Source organism: Thalassophryne amazonica, chromosome 15, assembly GCF_902500255.1.
Source record: "Thalassophryne amazonica chromosome 15, fThaAma1.1, whole genome shotgun sequence".
Lineage (NCBI taxonomy): Eukaryota > Metazoa > Chordata > Actinopteri > Batrachoidiformes > Batrachoididae > Thalassophryne > Thalassophryne amazonica.
Genome location: NC_047117.1, coordinates 20,217,573 through 20,237,624, shown reverse-complemented (window position 1 = coordinate 20,237,624; position 20,052 = coordinate 20,217,573). Strand labels below are relative to the sequence as shown.

At 39.7% G+C, this 20,052-nt stretch overlaps 1 protein-coding gene across 9 annotated transcripts in view; it reads right to left on the bottom strand.

Annotated features, from left to right (window-relative positions):
• lrba (LPS responsive beige-like anchor protein) overlaps positions 1-20,052 on the bottom strand; it is a 395,517-nt gene that overhangs the window by 329,633 nt on the left and 45,832 nt on the right. For all 9 annotated transcript variants that reach the window (XM_034188370.1, XM_034188371.1, XM_034188368.1 and 6 more), the window contains 11 exons: positions 19,280-19,401; positions 18,270-18,396; positions 14,939-15,058; positions 14,093-14,239; positions 12,107-12,304; positions 8,674-8,807; positions 8,093-8,201; positions 7,603-7,755; positions 6,286-6,454; positions 5,936-6,015; positions 4,337-4,399 (listed from right to left, as the gene is read on the bottom strand). In XM_034188370.1, the coding sequence (XP_034044261.1) occupies positions 4,337-4,399; positions 5,936-6,015; positions 6,286-6,454; positions 7,603-7,755; positions 8,093-8,201; positions 8,674-8,807; positions 12,107-12,304; positions 14,093-14,239; positions 14,939-15,058; positions 18,270-18,396; positions 19,280-19,401 (1,422 nt within the window). The remainder of the gene's footprint in view (positions 1-4,336; positions 4,400-5,935; positions 6,016-6,285; positions 6,455-7,602; positions 7,756-8,092; positions 8,202-8,673; positions 8,808-12,106; positions 12,305-14,092; positions 14,240-14,938; positions 15,059-18,269; positions 18,397-19,279; positions 19,402-20,052) is intronic.

The following is a 20,052-nucleotide window of genomic DNA, read 5'->3' as shown; positions in this document are numbered from 1 at the left end:
AACTGAGAAAATTACTTGGGTTGACTCTCCAACACGTGGTTACTGGAAGTGATAATACTAAAGTTGAAAGTGAACACGGGTTCAAAGGAAAACTATCCTGTGGCTCAAACATTCCATTTACAGGAAACGCAAACAATGATTGTTTTTACGCAGGCAGTCTGACCATTTACAATAATCACATACAGTGCATCCAGAAAGTATTCACTACACTTCACTTTTTCCACATTTTATGTTACAGCCTCATTCCAAGTTGATGAAATTAATTTTTTTCATCAAAATTCTACACACAATACCCCATAATGACATGTGAAATAAAGGTTTTTTTTTCCTCCTCCGCACGTCTGACTTAATGTGCCAAAAAAGTGCTGATGTCCACGTCTTTTCACAATTCCTGTGCTAGTCAGACGACATACCGGATCAAGACAGCATCCAGTTTAGAAATGAACTGGCACATTCCACTGTTACAGGAGTTTTTGTCATGGAAAGAGGAGCGGCTCCACCGCACGTCGCAGTGGAGCCGCATGGCGCAAAGCAACGCCGTGATGAAGCCTTCCAGGACATGTTGGGGCATGTCCAGCTCATGCACAATCACAATTGGATAATCACACGACTGAAAAGCAACCGGAATCCATCTGAAATCCACCTGAAAGCCGTCCTGTGAGACCAACACCGAGGTGGTTTTGTCCCGCGCAATGAACGGCTCCGTGGCGCGTCCCTCCGCTTTTCTTTCCATGAAAAAAACTCCTGTAACAGTGGAATGTGCCGAAAAAGTGCTGATGTCCACGTCTCCTGCCTTTTTGTGAAAGTCAGACGAGGTCCCGGATCAAAAAAAGCCTTCACGTTGGAAATGATCTGGTTGTTTCAGTGGGGTCTGAGCATGTCGATCGGACCTGGGAGCGCGCCGTCCTTAAAGCGGCAGTAATACTCCTTAATCTGTATAATCCCCATAAAATCGTCCCTGAAAGCCATATTAATTTTCCGAACGGTGTCCACCTGGAGGTCTCTCACAGTTTCTGGTAAAAAAATTGATGCAGCAAAGCTCCAAATTGTTCAGACATTTATTCGCAATAAAAATTCGACGAGAGGGGTGGACCACTGCTCACAGGCGAATGACGCAACCGACAGGCGTGAAAAAACTCACGCATGCGCATGAAGGTTCAAGCTTGGCTGATGCAATCACACGTGATTCAAATCCATATGGTTTTTGAAAAAAATAAAAAGGTCCGATACTTTTCTCACAGTCCTCGTAAGTATTCACAGCCTTTGCCACGAAACTCAAAATTGAGCTCAGATGCATCCTGTTTCAACTGATCATCCTTGAGATGTTTCTACAACATAATTGGAGTCCACCTGGGGTAAATTCAGTTGATTGGACATGAACTGGAAAGACACACCTGTATACATATAAGGTCATACAGCTGACAGTGCATGTCAGAGCACAAACAAACCATGAAGTCAAAGGAATTGTCTGTAGACTTCAGAGACAAAATTGTCTTGAGGCACAAATCCCAATGAGCACAGTGGCCTCCATCATCTTTAAATAGAAGAAGTTCGCATCCACCAGGACTCTTCCTAGAACTGGCCGCCCGTCTAAACTGAGTGATCGGGGCAGAAGGACCTCAGTCAGGGAGGCGACCAAGAACCTGATGGTCACTCTGTCAGAGCTCCAACATTCCTCTGTGGACAGAGTAGAACCTTCCAGAAGGACAACCGTGTCTGCAGCAATCCACTAATCAGGCCTGTATGATAGAGTGGCCAGACGGAAACCACTCCTTAGTATAAGGCACATGGCAGCCCACCTCGAGTTTGCCAAAAGGCACCTGAAGGACTCTCAGACCATGAGAAACAAAATTCTCTGGTCTGATGAGACAAAGATTGAACTCTTTGGCTTCATATTTGGAGGAAACCAGGCACCATCCCTACAGGGAAGCATGGTGGTGGCAGTATCATGCTGTGGGGATGTTTTTCAGTGGCAGGAACTGAGAGACGAGTCAGGATTAAGGGAAAGCTGAATGCAGCAATGTACAGAGACATCCTGGATGAAAACCTGCTCCAGACCACTCTTGACCTCAGACTGGGGCACCGGTTCATCTTTCAGCAGGACAATGACCCTAAGCACACAGCCAAGATATCAAAGGAGTGACTTCAGGGCAACTCCATGAATGTCCTTGAGTGGCCCAGCCAGAGCCCAGACCTGATTCTGAATGAACATCTCTGGAGAGATCTGAAAATGGCTGTGCAACGATGCTCCCCATCCAACCTTATGGAGCTTGAGAGGTGCTGCAAAGAGGAATGGGCAAAACTGCCCCAAGATAAATGCACCAAGCTTGTGGTATCATAATTCAAGAAGACCTGAGGCTGTAAATGCTGCCAAAGGTGCATCAACAAATTACTGAGCAAAGAGTGTGAATACTTGCGTACATATGATTTCTTAGTTGTTTTTTTTTTTATTTTAATAAATTTGCAAAAGTTAAAAACAAAACAAAACACTTTCATGTCATTATGGGGTGTTGTGAACAGAATTTTGAGGGGAAAAATAAATTTGCTCCGTTTTGGAATAAGGCTGTAGCATAAAATGTGGAAAAAGTGAAGCGCTGTGAATACTTTCCAGATGCACAGTATGCTAAGAGTATTTTCATGTACTTAATTGTTGAACAACAAAGGCAAAATGAAGAAGATACAGGTTATATTTTATGTTACACATTAAACAAATTAAATAGTTCTGAAATGATTCATCAAGAAACTCAAGTACAAAGAAAAATCGATACAAACTCTTTGCGTCAATGTTTCCTTTAATCAATGCGACTATGTACTGCTCAAAGCTCATAGTTTCTCGTGGATGATTATTTTTGTCACAGAACACACTTGCACTATGTGACGAAGGAGCAAAATATAGAAACAGAACATTTGTAAAGTTTCAGATCATTTCAACCCCACTGCTCTCTGTGCTCTGCAAGACTGAACTAATCTACCACAGTAGCACAACATCAATGATTCTGCATCCACAGCAAACCTGACATGGTAACGTTTGACATTAGCATTTAGTGTAAATCAATATAGTTACTAGTTTAGATGAAGGCTGGTAGTGTATGTTAATTACAGCCACATGTAATCCATCAAAGTTCAGGGCAAATCTCACTCCTAAACACATTCATATGTTAACATTCCTTCCTTGCAACCTCCAAATGCTACATTAAAGGCTTCAACACACACATACACGAGCATAAGCACATGCACTAAACCTACCACCTCTAGGAGCCTTCAAAGATGCAGACAGTCTTCAGTAAAAATTTGCATATACCTTTTTTTGTAAGTACTTTGAAAATGCTGGATTAATTTATTATCATTATTATTATTAGGTTTTGCAATTCAGTAAAGGTTTTCTTTAATATCTTGAATATAATATGAGACTTTAATGCACTAAAGGGGTTTAGTTTTGTAATTTAAAGCAATAAAAATACAGAATTTTCTAAATACTAAGCCAGTTAGCTGTTTCTTTGTAGCAAGCTGTTTTTTCTTTTTTCCTTTCATATATTTACTACTGTTCATTTATTCATTTTATTCAATTAATCAAAACAATAATTGGTAGCATACTCAATTAGTGAAATGATTGCTTTCTGCAGCACTAATGTTAATATGTTTAGGCAGATTTAAGGTCAATAACACAGAATGATGCCCAGACTAGTAAAGAAAGGAATCAGTTACGTTTAACATGTCGCCATTTGGTGGAATGTAAGTTGTTGCTATCAGGCCAAAGAATCTATGGTTCTTTTGTTTAACGACACAGTATGATGAGACAGTCTGTTTTGAAGGCATTTTATAAAGTATGAATATTTACAGTGTAGTTGTTCTTTTATAGTTTGCATTTACATGACTAAACAACATATTTTCACAAAAATACTACAATGACAAAGTGATGTTGAAATACTAAATCTGTTGAAGTTGCACAAAGGCAGTTTTCAGTGTGATATCTTAAATTACAGAACATTCATTACACATATTTTTGTTGGATATTAAAGGAAAAATTCAGTCTAAATAGTGGAATATATCACCACGAACTAAAGGAAAGAACTGCAGCATGTTTTCTATGTGAAGGATTGCTACATGACGGTGGACTTCACAGGGTTTATTATCTTACTGACTAATTCACTGTGCATCACTCCACTGTAAACAAGACCACTTCTTTCAGGAACTCCACCAGACAGATGGGAGAAAATAAAAAACAGCAAATTCTTTCCTCTCTCACACTATATCTGATGAAAAAGTACAGTAGTGTTATGCTGCCACCTGGTGTCGACATGTCTGTTGGACAGTGCAGCGTGCAGTTGCAGCCTACCTCATGCATTGTAAGAAGGTAGTTGAGGATACTCTGGAGCTCATCTTCCTTCACACCATGATCCTACAACACAATTGCAGAGGTCATCTCCTGCATTTTTTTGAAAAGTAACTCAAATGATACAGACATAATACGCACAAAATCACCATGTCACGACAAATCTATGAAGCAAGTTTGCAGAAAAAGAAGGTAACAGAATTTGGTACAATGAACAAATTTAGTATAAAAGATTAGCCAAATATATGTTACTAAATTATTATGTCTACAGACCCTATGTAGAAGAAACTTAAAACAAATCACTTTAACAGTGCACTCCTTTTATAATTTTGGACAAAATTTACTTTATATTTAAATGTAGTTATTATAAAGTAAGTTTTTTTTTCTGTGGTATATTGCAAAATTAAAACTAATTTTATAGCTGCTAAAGTATTTATTCTGGGGAAGGAGGGGCATCCCACGGCAAATATAACAGGTTTTTTCCATGAAATCTTCCAGATAACAAGAGGATGCACTTGCATAAAGCCATCTTGACACTTGCACAAATTTGATCTCTGCACTGGCACGCAATCTTGCGTGCCAATGAGTAAACTCGTCGTAAACTGTGCAAGGCTGCGTGCCAGTGCGCAAAGAATATTTTGAAATGTTCAAAATTTCTGGCATGCATAAATTTCATGCCACTTGTGTGAACTAGTTGTGAACATTGCGAAACCTATTCGCAAAAACTGCATGTCAATGCGTGTCATTGCGCACAGGGCCTCGCACAGTTTATATACAGTTTACTCATTGGCATGCAAGACTGCGTGCCAGTGCGGGGATCAATCTGATTCAATTTCCAAGCATACCACCTAATGACACTTGCACAAATTTGCAGGGATCAAATTTGTGCAAGTGTCAAGGTAGCTTAAGTTACAAAGCTCCTGCGGCATCCGATGGAAACTGGAAACCTAAGGTGCCTTTAGAATGCCCCATTTACAACTAGGAAAGATACATAAAACAAAGCTCTGATGAAAGGTAGTCTCTCCACGGACTCATTTTGGCAATCAAAGCAAAAATGTTGTAACCATAACAAAAGCAAGAGGCCATAAACAAGTGTTGTGTTTCCTGTTCAGCAACTATCCAGTAAATTTTTTTTTGTGATACTGTAGCAGGTTAGGTGGATTGGAAACTTTACACTGTCTGTAGATGTGCCTGCAGGTGTGACTGTGTTTGTTTGTCTATATGTGGCTGTGCGACAGACTGGCGTCCTGTCCAGGGTGTACCCCGCCGCGCGCTCTAATTCTGTTGGGACAGTCTCTAGCCCCTCGTGACCCTTAGTTGGACTACGCAGTTGAACGCGAGTGATGAGTGTGTGTATCTGTCCAAATTTTATTCAGAGTCCTTCCCAAGGGAATCTCTGATAGTTTACATTTATAAGCTGTCCATCGCAGTATCTTTCCATTTTACATAGGTTTTTGTCACTTCCACCATGATGGTTGATGCCAATATGACCTATGAATGAAGCTATGAGAAAAAGCTTCATATATGCTATGTCACATCTGATACTCTGTTAAACAGTGCAGCGTGAATTTGGGTCTTTGGCATCCTTTGACAAACACGTACCTTCATTATGAGCTGTTTGACAAACAACAGCAGAAAGGCTCGCAAAGAATGAATCTCCTTCTGGCTGGGTCTCGGGCCGTCTAAAAAGGCAAATGACAACCAAAGGATGTTGACTGCAGCTGATCCAAAAAAAAAAAAAAAAAACAGACCCCAGAAAGACTGCACACAAAACTCATCAGCTGAAGCAGCTGTCACCAACCTGGGTTTGCATGATTATATGTGCACGTGATACTTGCCTTTACATGTATTTCACATATTTAAAAAGGTGGGCAAGAAGCATAATAGCAACAGCATAAATCATTACATACATTTTATACACTGTATTATGTCCAAGGTGTGCACACTCTCACCTAGACCTTTAGGCACAACTCCACTGCTGTCCTGAGGGTTGATAACCCAATAGTAGTATTTGAGCGTGTGCATGATCTGAAGCACGGTGCCCACCCGGCGGATGGCGTTGTAGATAGTCACGGTGCTGATGAACTCTGTAGCCAGGTACGTGTAGAGTGTCAACTGCACCTGCAAGAATAGTTCGAAAATATTCAGTCCTCGAAAGAAAAACTTTTTGCCACTTGATGTTTCTGTTATGACATTTCATGTATCTTAGTGAGGGAGATGAATGAGGCACACGCATTTTTGCTTTTTGACACTGACAAGTCTACAACGATGACTAGGCAGAGCACACATGCTGTCTCTCTTTTGTCATCCAAGTAATTGAGAGTTAAGCAATTTTTCAAGTTGCTTGGGAACCAAAATAATTAAGTTTAGAATTAAATTGTTTTAGCCTTGGGTGCACTCTGTCAAAAATACAAGGCACGCCAGCAGCTTTGTGATCATGACAGCTTAGATACACTGAAGTAAATGTATAAAATCTGCAGTTGTACTATATCAAAAATAGAGGATAATTCTGCACACAAAAAAATATAAAGTAAAGCGCCGGTCACAACCCAACGTGCATTTTTTTTGCACCGTATGTTTTCTGCGGATGCCATGGCCACTACGTTTTTGTGAAAACGTACAGAGGCAGTAGCAAGAGGAGGGAGGGAGGATGTTCAACGCACGTCTCTACGAGTGTAACGATAAAGAGAGTTGACAATATAAGTGAAAAGTCACACAAGGTGTGAAACACTGATAGAGGAATATATTTACTACACACTTGATTACCAGCTTTTTAAATTTCAATTTAATTCTAATTTATATATATGTGTATCACAATCGTCAAGATCTGATACCTACAATTTAATTCCATAGTATGTGGTGAGTAGCCTACTGCCTCCGTACGGATTTGGTTAATTCAATAGTAATTGAATGAAAATGTGCTGCTTTGAATCTGTACTGAGGCAGTACTCACAACGTGCGTCATCTGTACTGCTGGTGAATCTGCAGCCTGACCGCAGCGAAGGTTCTGCATACACTAAAACCTCTACGGCGTGTCTGCGTGCTCCTAAATTCGTACTGAGGCAGTACGTACGACGTACGGCTCTCCAAATTTAGCCCACGTTTTTGCAAGTAGATTGCACGCACGTGCAAGTACAGCAGGTTGTGACCACCGCTTAAGAGGAGAGCATCAAGACAAACAAAGAGTTTTGTGTTGTGCTGTTGTGTACATATTGACAAACTGAAGTGGATGTATTCTATGTGCACACACACTTGTGCAATCTTCTTACCTTGGCAGGTGCATGGATCCAGATGGCAGGGTTAAAAAGAATGTGGTCACAGAGCTGCTTGAGCAGCAAGATGCCATTCTGCAAGTTGCTGAGGTATCTGGAAAAGGCCAGCACAATGTCCAGGACTGGTCGTGTCACATGCACTTTGGAAGACTGCAGGACAGAAAGGGACAAAAAGAGGTGGAAAAGGAAACAGAGTACATGCCAGAGAAAAATTACACACGGCCCAAAAGATGATTAAGGTGCAACAGAACATATTTTTGATGAAAAGGAGCCACGTTTCTGCCAAATAAGCATGCAGTGCACCAGCGCTCGCCAAATACATGTGAGACAAAACAAAGTCTGTACCAAGTATTGGTGGGTCTGTGCAGAGGATGTGATGGAGTTCAGGGAATTGAGATCAGCCTCATATCTAAGTGCGAGCTTCAACATTAGACACCAATTCTTGTGCATTTCTTTGCCAGATGAGTTCATTTAATGCGTGTCTCACCTTCTCCAGAGTGTAGCCAATGACCAGAAAGCCTTTGCAGGCCAGGACTTGCTCCTGCATAGCCACAGAGTTCTTCAAGAGCTCCATCATAAAGGATAGCAACGTGCAGCTAAGACCACAAAGGCAGACAAACAGAGAGAGAGAGACAGACATTGGGTAAGTGAGACAGTGACAATAATCTATGTAAACTGCTGACAAAGCCTGGTTGTTGAAAGACATTTCGTACATGAAATGTGATTGGATGAGGGTGCTGTGTCCCCACTGTGCACATTACAGAGTGAGTCACCTTCAGGGCAGCAAGTACAACTACACTGCAATTATAAGCAAGATGATCTCATTGCTTTAAATCCCAGTATGGTGGGAAAATCTATAAAAATGGTTCATTTACAACCAATGCACTTACAGTCTGTCACCAGTTTGAGTTCAACATTGCTAAAGATGTCAGTAGATATAAACAACTGTTGCCAGGGGGCATTTTCAAGAAGCCCCCCCAAAAAAAGAAAATGTAAATAATGGGCTGCGTGGTTTCTGCATGCTCCAGCTATATGATCCTGGCGGTGTGAATCTTTACTACAGCTTACCAGACAGAGGTGTCCAGCTCCTGGCTGGAGGGTTGGCAGTAATCCAACTGTGCAAACAGAGGAAAGAGGACCTGCACACCTCCAATAGAGTGGATGCCGCTCTGGACGGAATGACTGACCACTGCCTTCACATCCTACAAACACAATACACGTGAATCCACACAATCAAGCTTGTCACCTGGACAACTAAGTCCCTTCTAACTGGTATTAATATGTTTTAATTTGCATTCAAACAAGGAAGTAAGCCTGCAAGTACTGAGTAAGCTCTGTATGCTGATATTTTAAATTAGTGCTGTCATCTGTTGATTTTCATCATCTATATGGTACACAGTGTATTTTACCAGACTTAATAGCTAATATTCAAACTTGCACTATAGTTTTGCTATTGGAAGTTTACTTGGATAATTTCAAGAGCAAAATTCCATGCATGACTCTGCTCAATATTTAATATGGAAAAAGTACACTTCAACATCTCACATCTACAAGGAAAGAAACTCTGCACGTGAAGAGGGATGCAAACAAATGACATGAAACAGCAGCAACAGTAAAATGTATTTATACCTAATGTGAAATTACTTTTTTGTTTTTACATAATTTTACCTAAAGACATGGAGGTTAGATGAATTGGAAACTTGACAATTACCCAGGTCTCCCTTGCAAAAGAGATCTCGATCTCAATGGGAGTAGACTCTTCTCTACAAGAGTCAAGACAGGAGACTATCAGAGCAAGAATTTTAGCTGAGGAAGCTTCTGCGATTTGAAGCAAAACGTCCTCGCGTCAAGCAACCCAGTCCAGTCGAAGATTCAAGATTCTCTACTATGCAAACCACCTGGGCAACTGAGAGCCTTCACAGAAAGATCTCAATGGGACTAACTTGGTTAAATAAAGGTTAAATTATTCATTCATTCATCTTCTACTGCTTAGTCCAATTAAGGGTCGCTGGGGGCTGGAGCCTATCCCAGCAGTCATAGGGCGCGAGGCAGGGTACACCCAGGACAGGACGCCAGTCCATCGCAGGGCCACAAATAGACAAACAAACACAGGCACACCCACACACACACCTAAGGACAATTTCAAAGATTCCAATCCACCTAACCCGCATGTCTTTGGACGTGGGAGGAAACCGGAGCACCCGGAGGAAACCCACGCAAACACGGGGAGAACATGCAAACTCCACACAGAAAGGCTACGGGAATTGAACCCACAACCTTCTCGCTGTGAAGCAACAGTGCTAACCACTAAGCAAAAAAAAAAAAAACAAAAAAAAACTAATGCATTCTTTTAGCAAAAACAGGAAAACACTAAAGATTCTGTGCACATACAATGTTGAAGAGGAAAATTTAACTGATGAAGTCCACTTTTATCATGACCGTTTTCACACATTTACAAATATATTAGGCAGACTACTTTAGCCAAAGCAACTGAATAAATCACCTGCACACCAATGCCAGGTGCTTCCACCACATGAGCAATTTTTGGTGTCCACCATCTTGCTCGAAGAAAAGTCAGGAACTGAACCATCAAGTCTTCAATTAATGGAAAAATGGATGAGTTACAGGCGAGCACATCAGTCAAGTCATGTCAAGTGTGTGAGCATGTGCTGGTGTTGGTTATCACCATATCCACCACACCACAGATCTGCCCTGGGTTTAGGATGGCAACCACCCAGGCAGACAACTGATCCATTCTACTGACAAGCATGAAATTTGGTCCTTGTATGACAAACAGAAAAATTCTTGTGGAATATTGACTTAATCTGCAGCACTACTGCTGGGATCTTCAACACTGAGGCACCTGCGTGCAGGATCATGCCCTGAGAAACATCCTGCAAGGTCAAAATGTTGTTTATGTTCCGTTGCAATTCACACAATACTCCTCTTCTCAAGTGATACATATCATGGTACCAGTGGACACTGTCAATCTGTTGAGGGTGACTTCATTAGAAACCAATGTTTTCAGTGTGTTTAATCTTATGTGATCAAACTTGATTCTACAAATTAGATGCAACATTTTGATCCAAAAGACTGTGGATAGAAAATGGAGTCAAAAAATATTAAATGTGCAAAATAATTGTCTCAAGTATTTCCCTCTGGTGTGCAAACGTCTAAAACTTCACCTTGTCTCTTTAATTTGCTGTGTGTATAATGAAAGCAAACACAATCAATGCCCTGCATGTGCCCCCAGTGTTCAAATCACTGCCCTAAATGTTTTATATATATATATATACACGATATATATATATACCTGTATTTTGGCATGCTTGGCGACAGACAGTTATGTTGGATCCAAAAGGATCCAAAAAGGCTAGGACCAAAAGTTATATTGGATCGGTTCCCACTGACCAATAGCGTGAGAGCTTACTGCCAACAGCTAGCCAATCAGAGCGCGGCATACGAAGGTCAGGAACTAGCTGACAGACGCTGGTTGAAAAAATGGCAACAAACATGTCAACAACAGCAGAAAATCATCTGCCAGCGAGGTTTGCTGAGTTCACAGAGGAGGAAATATTGGTGGAAATATTGAACTCCAAGGATGCCAAAAACACTAAGAAGGTAGACAAGCACGCTACTGACATTTTAGAAGCATTCATATGCTGTTCACAACAAAATAAATTGATCTAATTTACTTGACTTTGTTATTTGCTTAATTTGGGAGGGGGGTAGGGAACATAACTGAGGGATGGTAAGGAGTCCAACATATAGAAATACTGGATGAAGACCTTGTCCAATATATCTTTTCTTCATCCAATATTTCTCTATGTTGGACTCCTTACCATCCATTATTTGTATAAAAAAAAAAAAAATATATATATATATATATATATATATATATATATATATATATATATATATATATATATATGATTTTGTGGTGTATATGTCTTGTTTTTCCTTTTATCTGGCAAGATGGAATGAGAGAAAACTCCATTTGTGCTTGAGGAAAGAAAAGTCAAAGAGCAGTAGCCGCATTCTGGGTTTGTAAGAAGCAACCGATGAACTCTGACAAAAGCCACCGCTTGCTATTTAGAAAAATAATCACAGAATGCACAAATACCTCCAGTTCCAAATTAAACCTTATTCACAGAGCATGTCAACTTCATAATTACAGTATCAAAATGGCAAATTCCCAGCAGCTGCAACAATCTGGCCAGCACAACACATTTAAACCTCTGCCCTAATGAGGTTGTTAAAATGAAAAGATGTCAAGTGGAGCACTTTCATTATTGAGGAGAAAGGAAGAAAGAGTTGATGCATATGTAACCATGAGAGGAGTGGCGGGCACAAGGGCAGTGAATTACTTAGGACCCTAAAGTATGATTAATTCAAAGATAACAGCATGGTGGCATTTGATTCAAGTTAAATAATGACAACCTTAAGGTAAAGATGAATCAAATGCTATACACACCCTGGGGTCCATTAAAGGAGTAATTACCTGCAGCATGAGAGCATGGGGTGAGTGGACAAAAATTGAGGCATTTTCCTTGGGAGAAGACTCAAGGCAGAGCTGTGCATCGGTGGCTCGAGGGTTATAGCTGAAGGCAATACTGGAGGACAGCTTGCCATCGTAGAGTAAAGCTTTATGATGGTCCGCAAACAGCAAGTCGCTCTCAGCCTTGTACTTGAATGTACCCTGGGTAGTAGAGAGTGTAATAAAATCAGTGAACACAAACATACTGATAATTATAATCAAAAAAAAAAAAAAAAAAAAAAAAAAAAAGAGTCAGAGACAAACAGCACAAAGAAAAAAAAAAATTACTAAAGTAAGAGGAGAAAAACCTGGACTGTACTACAAATATCTAAAAATCAGTCTTCTGTTCAGATAAATTTAACTTCTTACACATTTAAAGACATTTAGTGCCTGAAAGGTTTAACTGAGGTCCCCACCAATGTTTTTTTGTTTGGTTTCACACTGTAATTTTGCAAGCATACACAAACATATATATCGTGAAACAGGCCTGTCACAGTAATTACTAAAGCGTTATCATATAATGTATAGACATGGCCACAATAATGCGTCTGACCTCGATACTGCCCGTTTGTTAATGTTATCAACAAGATACCCAAGCAAAGACCATGGTTTTAACTACCATGCCATAAGTGCAGGGGTGGACATGAATGGTACAGGTAGGGCTTTTTGGGGGGTATGCTACAGATCACCTCAGCAGGTAATTTCATAGGTGATCAGGACTTTAAGGTGAGAGGAGGAGCTCATCCGTTTAAAAAAAAAAAAAAAAAAGAGTCTGCTGAGGCAATCGATTGCAAGGAAACCTTTTTCTATGTTTGCTCTTCATGACACATTTTTCCACACCTCTGGCGTAGCACCTGGGTGCTTCTGTCACAGCCTTTAAGCCAAATGAGCAGAAACTAAAGTTAAATGGATACACTATTTGCTGTCATTTCTGGCCACACTGTTGGCGTCGTCACTTTATCAATGTCTCATGGCAGCCTGGGCTCAGACTGCTCCCTCACACATAGAGCAACAGTGAAGCAGGTGAAGTGAAGAAAAGATGTTACCCGACACAAATAAGCATTTTTCTTGATTACTGCATAATTCCAACCAGATGTTTTGGAAGTACAAGTCCAAATGAACTTTGTTTCAAAGCTGCACTCCACAACTCTACCACTGTCTGACTATTTTGGGTTTACATTGAATGAAAGAGAAATGTATTAACATGAATGAAGAAGTATGTCGACTCTTTAAACCCAGTTTGTTTCTTAAAGTGCAATTTCCAGGAGTAGAGCCTGAGAGTCCAATTTAATTAATTATTTATATTTTATCAATTTCAGCTATTTTAATACCTTTTCAACATTCTAATTGCAACATGTAAAAAATTTTAAGAAAAAGTAAAAGTTCATTACTCTTTGAAAGGGTATACATACATTATCAGTTGCATAAAAAGGTCTTAAAATTAGATAGTTTATACAAAAACAGTAATCATGGCAGCTCTACTGTCACCCTCACCCAAGTGAGGGGCAGGTACCTGTACTTGCAACTGATTTGTTTGTAGGCTGATGTCAGCGTGTTGTCAAATACAGAAGTATTGGAGTCTGAATTCTCAGATTGATTCTGTCATACCTCTCGCACCCAAAGTTTAGAATGAAACAAGAGTAGGTATGAAAGCAACTTCAACTTATGTTACAGAAGCTGGTAAATCACCATGCTTCATTAAGTTAAGTTACCCAATTTTGGCAGCTAGCTGTATAGCAGAACCAAATGTCCCTGGCTAACTATACATATTACATGAATCCAAATAAACTGGTTACATAATTTGCATAATCATCCAAAACAGTGACCTCTTAAGGAGATCAAATATTCTCAACAGCAACTGGAAAGTATATCTAACTAGAGAAATGAACAGATTTCTTCCCTGTATTAGCTATTGCACAGACTTTTAGACCTGCTTTTAGTCCTTCCAACCTGGTAACCTGGTCCCAAATGATAGATAGCCAAGATCTGAGCAGCACTGAGAGCTTCTCCAAACAGGTATACCGCCCCCATCTGTCCACAGAACACACGGTTGGCATCTGCTGTCTCAGACGATCCCAGGAAACATTTGTCGAATGTCTACAGCCGGAAGGATGTAAAGAGAAGATGTTAGATGGAGCATTTAAGGAAGACAGAGAAAGAAGTTAGAGAATAAAGAAAATGAGGATTAAAGGAATGGAAATAACTGAAAATGGGAACTCATGCCTTTCAAATGAATGACAGCTTCAAACTGTGAGCACAGCTAAGGTGATAATGTGTCATCTTCCTGCAGACATTTTCATTTTTAACTAAATTTATCTTAAGAACCACATTTTTCAGTATGACAGACAGCAATTTGAGGGCTATCCCAGAGTTCATACAATTCTTGTGCTAGATCCAGGGCGTATACGGGAATTGTTTCTATCCATACTTTAAACCATTTCACCCTGAGGGCCTCTGATAGCAAAGACTGAGATTAGATTTACTGTATCTAACAGGGAAAAGGCCATAACAGGGAGGTTTTGAGGTCTCTTCACTTTTCAGTTAAATCTCTTGCAGCAATATCTGGCTTTTAAAATTTCACTTTGCAGAAAGGCTTGGACCAAAAACAAAGGACTGCTGGATATTCATGAATCACATGCAGTACAGCAACATGAATGTATGAGTTACACACAGAAAATACAGACTTGGAAAAAGGCTCCTTATTAAAGTCAGCCATCAGTACTTCCCATTCACATACTGTAGCTTAATAAAAGAGTTGCACACAGCAGAGAAATGTTTGGAATTGTTGCTACGTACATCACTGGTGTTGACAAACCAAGCGATATCTCCGTAGGAAGCCAGCTCGCCGTTCACATAGCAGCTAATTTCACTGTTTTTCCAGCGGTTGTAGATGTGAACGATAGTCACCATATACCACTGAAACAACACAAAATAACAACAATGGCATACTGACAGTGGAAAACTGTTATACTATATATTTACATGTGCATGTGCATGAATTTGAACATTGAAAAAGGTTGTTACTTAGCCAGATATCACAGCATACTATTGTTGAAAACAAGTAATGAACATGAGTCTGTAATTGAGATGGCCATGTTTGAGGTTAACTGCATTTAAATGAGGTTAAGAATTACAGCACCTCTTGTGTATGATCACCATTGATAAGGAACTCCCAGGTGCATTCTAGAAGAACTCGAGAATGGACTCCCTACAACCCATATGTATCACAAGTGTGCTACCATGGAAAGCTGCACCGCAAGAAGTGATTGCAAACCATCTAAACCGCATAAATTTATCTCTGTTTTTAAATCGTGAAAATAAGTTTATTTAATACATTTATTCTCACAATAAAAACAAATGCATTTGCTAAAAAGAAAAAGCATATTTTTACATATCACAGACGTTGTTGTCACTAGCTTTTCTTCAGTTAAAATAACCACAAAAGACACGGCTATAAGTCATTTCCATGGCAGCACAGAGGCTCTCTTACACATAGTGCCAGATATACTAAGTACTATGACAGTAAGCAGACAAACAACCAGTTGAGTCTGTTGCAACACTGCAAAATGTTGCAACCCTTGTGATGATCTCAGCAAGTTGATCCATTCGGTGATGGTGGTGCTGCCTCCTTTGTGGCACACAGTCAAGTGATGAGTCCGCCCTGCAGTTCTACCTGTCTCTATGGATGTTCCCTCATTATTTCTTTGACAAGTCAAAAGATCTAAAGTCTACACTTGATTACATGAGTTCAATTAAATTAGTTGTTAAGAAATGGAACGTGTAAAACAGTTTGGCAAATCTCACTAAACCAAGCTGCAGAAAACATGAAATTTAAACCCAGATTTGCCAGAAGACATCCAGTGACATCCAGACTGTAGTCTGGCTTGGAGACTTTGTGTGTTTCCCACCCCCATTTTTAAGCATGGTCTGCCTTAAGCAAATTTACCATACCATGGTAACTCTTTTCATTTCTTGATGAAGAGACTTAACTGAATTGTAAGCATTATGAAACTCATGAAATCATCATTAGATGCTTTATCTGCCAATACCACAGCTGGTCATGTGAGCAACCACTCTAACCACAAACTCAGTCATTCCAGCAGTAACTGCAATTAATCTCAAACGTGTGGAGCACACAAAGCTTATTATTTAGACTATGCCTTTTAAATGTAATGATTTAGACAGACACTAACAGTGAGTGTGTTAATAAATATTTTACAAACATCAGTCCCACAAACCATGATCAGCGCTGCCAACTCCACAGGAAGAAAAGCAGCTACTGGCTGTCCTAAAAGTCACCAGAAGTCACTAAATAGCGTCATCAATTTGCATATTATTTGCATTGTATGATGTTGTCATAGATGCTGTAGAAAAAAAACGCTGTGGGAGAGATCATTGAATACATTATCAACGTTTTAATATTGTTTGGTAAATTCCATATTCATAAATGCAGCGTATTGAAAAGGAATTTACGCAGACTTCTGGCTGAATTTGAACAATATATAAGCAGTATTAAGCTTATAGACTCTCCCAATTGTCATAAAAATGCCATGCTCTATAAGGAGTTTTTTTTGAAGAGAATTAATATTAAAGAATGCCTTTACTTTTGTTATTGTACAATATATTTTTTCTATCAATTTCTATTTATAATATTACTGTGAGTGTTATTGCGGCCTCGTCCTTTGTTCGTTTCCTGTTCATTTTACTGTTAATGTATTTGTTGAAAAAAGTGACAAAAAAAAGTGAGTAAAAACACTTTAATAATATTGAACTACAGATAAACTTGATTGTTGGTTTGTTTGTTTATTTTGCCATTAAAATTGACTATCACGCCTCAAAATAACAAGGATTCTCAAGGTCTGGAGACTAATTAGTCACAGCACAGCAAACAAGGTAAAAGCTGACGGAGTCCGAGTCAGGTTTGCCATTCAATGCGGGACCAGCTGTGGAGGCATCGTGCATGCATGTATGAACGCGGAAGGATTGTAAATATCCTTCTGCTCAGTGCTTTGCAATAGGGCTCTGTGGCTTTGCTGCTGCAAAGAGTTGTCAGTGAGAACAGAAACTAGAAATGAGTCACCAAACACCAGAAAAGTCTCCACTGATGCCAGGAAAAGTACCTGGATTTGTCGCTAGTCGCTATTGAGAAAATAAGTCATCAAGAGGGTTTGGAAAGTCACCAGATTTAGCAAGAAAATCACCAAGTTGGCAACACTAACCATGATTATTTCAGAAGTTACAAGTAATTAGTCAAGTATATTATGTGAGCTCATCTAAAGTCAATCATGAACTTTCACTTTCTAACTGATCTTAGCAATTGTTTAGTAACTGGTTAATAACAGGAAAAATTATTTGTCAAATGTTAATGCATCATTTATTAAGAATAGAAAATCAGTTTATAAACCCATTTTAGATGGGCTTATTTACAGAGACAAAACATAACAGTTTAAAAATGACTAAATTATAGTATTAAAGTATAAATAAAAGTATGAACAATGCTTTACAAATGATGCACAAAGCCTTAATGTATAGGTTACAAATGTTAAAGTGCTACCAAAACTGGCAAGGAACCAAATGGTGGCAATCTTCTTTGTTTCAGAGCCGAGTTTCCTCAAACTAAAACCACACCTACTTGGATTTAGTAGTATTCTCAACAGACTTAGGACCAGTGAAACTGATTATCACTGATACACAAGATTTGAACGAACATGCAGTGAAAATATAATAATCTAAAATGAGTTTTCCAAGCTCACAAGGTTTGATCATGAGGCAAGGTGACATTTTTGTTCTCAAGGGAAAGAGGACGCTTCAAATTGTCCATCAGCAAAAGATCTTTCTGACTGCAGCGGCTTCAGTTTGTGCCTGGGGGGGAGCAGAGTTCTAAAATTATTGGATAATCCTTCTCACCCCACCACCCTCATTCCTCTGAGCTTTTCCACAGAGAAAGATTGGATGTGACAGCTCTTTCTTACAGCAAGGTCTAGATTTATCATGAGTGCCAACACGCTAATTCTGCCATGTGTTTCTTTACTTCCACAAACCAATCTAGGAATATCCATTTTGTGTATGTACAACTGCTTTCCTATTGTGTATTAAACCATGCATTTTTGTTTTGTCCATCTCTTACCTTCTGTGGTTTGAAGTCGTACTTCACACAGTGTTGGAATCCTTTCACCTTGGATTTTAACGAGGTGACAATCAAACAGCCACCCACAAAGTGTGCAGAGTAACCCAGACCCTTACTGGTGCGGAAACTGAAAAATAAATAAATAAATAAATAAAGGGAAAATACATAGTCTTTATTTTGTGGGCGAGGTTGCTGACCTTCATGTTGAGCACAAAGTCAACATGGGTTATAATGACTGTACGATAGGAAGGAAGTGGGGGGGGAAGAGAAAAGAAAACATGAACCCTTCAAAGTGGTCTGCGAAGAAAAAAGACAGCAATCATTTCTAATTTTCACTAAGTCTTCCCTTCATTATCCATCTGAGCAACATGGGGTCCAAGTATGTGATTAAGACAATTAATCTCTTGGTAAAATGACAAAATGCTGAAGAGCAGCTTTTATTGCAGATGTTCTCAAGCAGCTTGCTGCCCGTCCAGCTGTATGATCACTTCCACTGACGCTCAAACCAGTGTCTGTTAAATTATATTTCTGACAGGAAATTATTCCTTAAAAATATAATTGGAAGGCTATAGTTACTCATGTCAGAGAGTGACGAAAGAACAGGGAGATTAGAGATGCAGTGAGAAGCACAACCACATTTCCTCTGAGTCTGAAGCCTCCACTTTTTCAAAACAGTTTTAGGTTTTGAACATGCCAAAATGCAGAACTTTTTATATCTGTTTGTACTACATCTTAAATTTAATGCAGCTGTGGGATTCTGCCTTTTCACGTATGGTGCATGAGGTATGCATTCACTTTATCCACATTTTGTTATCTTACAGCCTTATTCCAAAATGGAGTACATTCATCCCCCCCCCCCCCACCCCCCCCAAGATTCTACTCACAACACCCCATAATGCGCCCTTGAGCACCACAACAGAAACATGGCAGCAACGCTGCAGGTATGAATGCGTGTACGCAAATGAGCTGCGGCAGGTCACTCATATAAGTGTTGTTCCTCTGTTACCTACCAGTACAGGTAAGGCTTGTCTTTATCCACATTGATGTTGTTGATTGGATCCATTCGGAGCCACGTGTGAAATGTAAATCCATTTTGGTATGGCCATCTTGCTACTGGAGGCATAGCTATAGCCTGTTAAAAAAAAAAGAAAAATTTGACACTGACATTTTGTTTGGAATTCAAGAACTTTACATTAAAAAAAGTGACAACTTTTAGCCTAAGAATTTCTTAACTTGTATGTACATTTGTGTGAAATAGAGTCCCGCAGGAGAAAATATGCACCTTAGAATTACAATATGAATCTAGCTAGGATATTAATCATCACATCAACACAACATCAAATGTGTCCAATTCCAACAAAAATCATTTTCACCAATTTCATGACAGAAACCAATTATGTGTGTAAACATACGAGAGAGAGAGAGAGAGAGAGAGAGAGAGAGAGAGAGAGAGAGAGAGAGAGAGAGAGAGAGAGAGAGAAGTAAGTCCTGTATCGGCCCCAAGTTCCCATAGTGTGAAGGGGAAGAGAGGCTAAGACTCCCCCTGGACAGGATGACAGTCTGACACAGGTTACCTACCCAGCCAAAGCTGGTGCCAGATTACAGCTGGGTGGACTGAGACAACACAGATGAAGTGTCTTATTTAAGGGCACAGAAAGACAGAGAGACCGTGAACCCAGCCCAGGTCTAAATATTGGTAGCCCAACTCTTTATCTCACTGAGCTACCTGCTCCATGATGCAACAGGGAAATGGCAACTTTTTGCAGGTGAAGAAGGACCGGTT